We start from the raw sequence: 4,583 nt of genomic DNA, 5'->3' as shown, positions 1-4,583 counted from the left end.
AAGCTGGCTTTGTACTCCAGATCCTCCTCCCTTAGCCTCTGGAGCCGCTGGAATTACAGGCATGTGCCACCGCTTCTGGCACAATAAAAGTATACTTTTTCCTATAATTTAATGTACTTGTTTTTCCTAATGGATATTAAATAAAAGTGTGATTTCCTTTACATATTAATGTTAATCTTATTTTACACATAAATATCATATTTTACAAAATTGGAGTTCAGTGTGTATCTGTTTCACCTTTTGTGACTTCTGGTTCAAATCCCACCCAGTTTTCTCCTTTCCCGTGTGTGAACACTGTCCACACTTTGTCATTGGTTAAATAGAAATGTACTTACTCTTCAGCAGATATGCTATAAATTTACAGAGGATTTAAGTAAATATTTTTGACATATTACTGAATGTCTTATTCTTCAAATTTCCTTCCTCACATGGTTATTTTGTACTATTCTATGTTACTTTATTTTGCTAGAGATTCTCCTGTGATTATGCTGAACACAAAAATTTATTAGAAATGTAATATTTTCCCACAACCCCTGTTATTATATTCACAGCACAAGGTAAGACTTGTTTGTTTGTTTTTTAACTTCATCTTCTCAACACCTATATAAAATAACTTTTAAATTTTTGTCAATTTAGGGCATTTAGAATGGTTAAAATGACTTTATATTTGATTTTTTCAAGCCATTTTTAACCCTAAGAGGTTTCTTTCTTTGGTATGAGTGTGTTATCCCAATGTCCTAAGGGTTAACAGTCATTAATTCATCAGATGTATATTGTAGCTATTTTTAAAACTACGTGGCATATTTTCACTATTGTTGTGATTACTATGAGGTAGATGCAAAGTTGAAAATGTACATGCATAAAGTTCTTGGTAGGTTTAAACTGTGCTTAAAGAATTCCTGCATGCTTAATAATACATGAGCACACACACAGAGAGACACAAATACACACACACATCTACAAGTTCAGTCCTGCTTCGCATCAACTGGAAATACACAAATATTAAATGCCAATCATCAGGACTTAGTTTTAATACTTGAAGGGAGTAATCATGTAATGTCACATGAGAGCATAATCCAAGGGAAGTAGTCTTTAAGGTATTGTGGAAGACTACAATGTGGTAGGAGGTACTCTGTATTTGTCTCTTACACTGTTATTTAAAATTTAATTCCATTTTAGGGACACACATTAAGGTTGCATTCTATGTTATAAACATAATATCTTGCTACAATTAATGAACAAAGGGGACTCTGGAGGGAGAAAATGAGTTTACAAAATAATTCAAAAAACAATAAAGGAAGATAAAGAAAGAAAGGAAAACATATCACTGAACTGAAATTTAAGAGGACATATCTGTACAGTGAAAATTTGATGTGTTGGAAGCAGGGTTAAAGGTGAGCACATTAGAGATGCTGGAATGTTCATTCATGAACCTGGGTGATTAGGAGGGGTGCCATCTTCAAGAGCTTCACAGAGTGGTGCCATCAAGAACAAAGCCAAAGCCGAGTAGAGACCAGGCCTGTAGGCAATCTCATAATGACCCCTGTGTGCTCAGTTCTGGCAAGAGCAAAAGCTGTCATCCAGTTGTACATTAAATCTTAACAAATTTTGTTTTGTATTACTTGTATTTAAGTTTAATCTTGAAATATGCTGAAAATATCAATAGTCTAGTATCAATATCTGTGAGGAATTTAAAGATGAGATTAGGCCTATGATATTGGAAGACAGAATAAAAGAGGAAAAATTTCATCTTCATGAATTAGGTCAGTGATCAGACACTGGAACTTAAGCATGCTATCTGTGGTATCTAAACAACAACATGGGTAGATTGCTCATAGACATAAGAATGCAGTAGATTGCTTTGAACTGGATTAAGTTACTTATGGCATTCTGGAAAATTTCCAAATATTCTGTGGCATTTTGTGTGTGTTCTTTTTGCATTAGCATGGGGCTTGATCAAGTTGGTGAGATGCTATTTATATAAAAAATTATAGTTGCAACTAAAATATAATTTAGAGAGAGACCAATACAAATAAATAGAATATTAAATAATATGTAAATATATGCAAGTTTGTGTTGGATTTTGTACACTTATATAGAATTATATATATGCATATGCATATACATATAGAAGTAAGATCATTGTAAATAGATGATGCAGGATTTCTACAGTTAAAACAACACAAGAGAGGACTGAGCATATAATCACAAGAAAGATAATACACTAAAAAAAGGAAACAATTTTTTTGCATACTCTCATAATACTGTCAAACATTACTCTCAATTTGTGCAATGAATATCTACCGTAAAAAATAGATTGTATTGATTAACCAATTATTCCCTAAAACTCTCTTCATTGCCTCTTTTACATCTTTGTTCCTCAAACTATAAATGATGGGATTCAGCATGGGAATAACAATGGAGTAAAATATAGACACTGTCATGTCATGTTCCAAAGCATAGTTGGATGTTGGTCTCACATACATAAATAGAACAGTACCATGAAAAATAGACACTGCAGTTAAGTGAGAGCCACATGTAGAAAAGACCTTCTGCTTCCCTTCAGCAGAACGTATCCTCAGAATAGCCAACAGAATGAAACCATAAGAGATCAGGACAATTAGTATAGTACATATCTCAATAGAGCCAGCAAAGTAGAAGAGCAATAGCTGGTTGGGGCGAGTGTCAGAACAGGAAATTGCAAGGAGAGGAGGGATGTCACAGAAGATGTGGTTGATTATGTTGGATCCACAGAAGGACAGGCTGAAAGTGGCTGTGGTGTGTGTTATAGCATGTAGAATTCCACCAACACAGGAAGCCAAGATGAGTGGCACATAGACCCTGGGTGACATGCTCACTGAATACAGAAGTGGGCTGTAGATGGCCACATAGCGATCATAAGCCATGGCAGCCAAGAGAAAGCACTCTGTGGTTCCACAGGTTACAGCAAAAAACATCTGGGCTGCACAGGCACCAAATGAAATGGTTTTCTCCCTTGACAAAAAGTCGACCAACATATTTGGAGTGATAACAGACGAATAGAAGGCATCTATGGAAGACAGTACACTCAGAAAATAGTACATTGGGTTGTGCAGCCGGGAATCCCCAATGACCAATATAATCAGTCCTAAATTTCCCATCAGAGTAAAAAGGTAAATTGCTAGAAACAGGAGGAAGAAGAAGATCTGCAGTTCAGGATTGTCAGTGAAGCCCTTCAACACAAATACAGTTACTTCAGTGACATTCTTCATGCTGAAATCTCATGGAACACACTTGAAGATGATCATAAAATGAGAGCTGATGATACTAGGAAAGAATGAACAGCACCATGACTGTAAGAAACATGAAACACTTTTTACAGTGTATAATTTTCAAGCAGTAGATCAAAAGAAAATGTGAATCCACTGATCATTTCAATCACTGAATAATCATTAGGAAGTTATGAGTGTTAACAATGTAACCCAACATGTGCCATTTCCCTTAAATGATGAGGTCAAATGGTTTTTGTATCACTGAGTTCCATTAGCTCCTTTCATATAAAATCACCTTAAAGCAAAAAGAGTTTAGCTACAACGTGTGTGTGTATGTGTGTTGAAACATGTAGAATTTTGATTCTATTCCAATGTTTTCCTCTGATATAACATCTCAAGTATGCATATATAATATATATATATATTTAGTAAATTTTTGATAATGTATATTAGATAAGTACGTATTTGAAATATATTTTATATATTTGATAAATATGTATTTGAAGATATATATTATATATATTTGATACTTGCATACTTGACTTGCTATGTCAGATCCACTCTTCATTGAAATAGAATCAAAATTCTACATCTTTCAATAATTGCATTCAATTATTTCCCAAAAGACACTCATTTGAAGAATCTGCACACTAATATTTATTTTACCAGATTGCAGTAAATATTCAGGGACAGACAACTTTGTTTCAAGAATGTGGTGAATTAGTGTGCATTTACAACAATTCTCTGGGGATTAAATGCATTTAATCACATAAGGTTATTATATTTTTCCTGTATCTGCACTTTATATCCCTGAATTATTCCTTAGAGAATAAAAAGCCGTGTGAGTTGACTTATTTCTGGAAAAAAATCTCATGCACTCTTGAAAAGTACATTTCCATTTTCTATGTTAAAGGGACTTACTTTTGCTTCGAGGAAATTGTATTTTTTAGCTAAATGCTTCTATAGACAGCATTTGTAATTTGAAAAGGACAGTAATTTGGTAAAAAAAGAAAATTATATTATTCCAATATATCAATATTAGCACAAGTTCAAAGGAATCAGTTACCGAGAGAGAGACTAACTATGATTCTTTTTTTTTCTTTTCTTTTTTTTAAATTTTTTTATTGTTGGTTGTTCAAAACATTACATAGTTCTTGATATATCATATTTCACACTTTGATTCAAGTGGGTTATGAACTCCCATATTTACCCCATATACAGAGTGCAGAATCACATCAGTTACACATCCATTGATTTACATATTGCCATACTAGTGTCTGTTGTGTTCTGCTGCCTTTCCTATCCTCTACTATCCCCCCTCCCCTCCCCTCC

The 4,583-nt window shown here is 33.9% G+C and overlaps 1 protein-coding gene across 1 annotated transcript; it reads right to left on the bottom strand.

Annotated features, from left to right (window-relative positions):
* Positions 1-2,300: 2,300 nt before the first annotated feature.
* On the bottom strand, positions 2,301-3,328 carry LOC107134502 (olfactory receptor 1086-like). Its single transcript, XM_015476597.1, has one exon. It carries the CDS (start codon positions 3,249-3,251, stop codon positions 2,301-2,303), a length of 951 nt encoding a protein of 316 aa, XP_015332083.1. The 5' UTR covers positions 3,252-3,328.
* Between the last annotated feature and the right edge of the window lie 1,255 nt (positions 3,329-4,583).

Source organism: Marmota marmota, unplaced genomic scaffold, assembly GCF_001458135.2.
Source record: "Marmota marmota marmota unplaced genomic scaffold, marMar, whole genome shotgun sequence".
In the NCBI taxonomy this organism is placed as follows: Eukaryota; Metazoa; Chordata; class Mammalia; order Rodentia; family Sciuridae; genus Marmota; species Marmota marmota.
The sequence above is the reverse complement of the archived record's forward strand: the minus strand, read 5'-3'. Positions and strand labels throughout refer to the sequence as shown.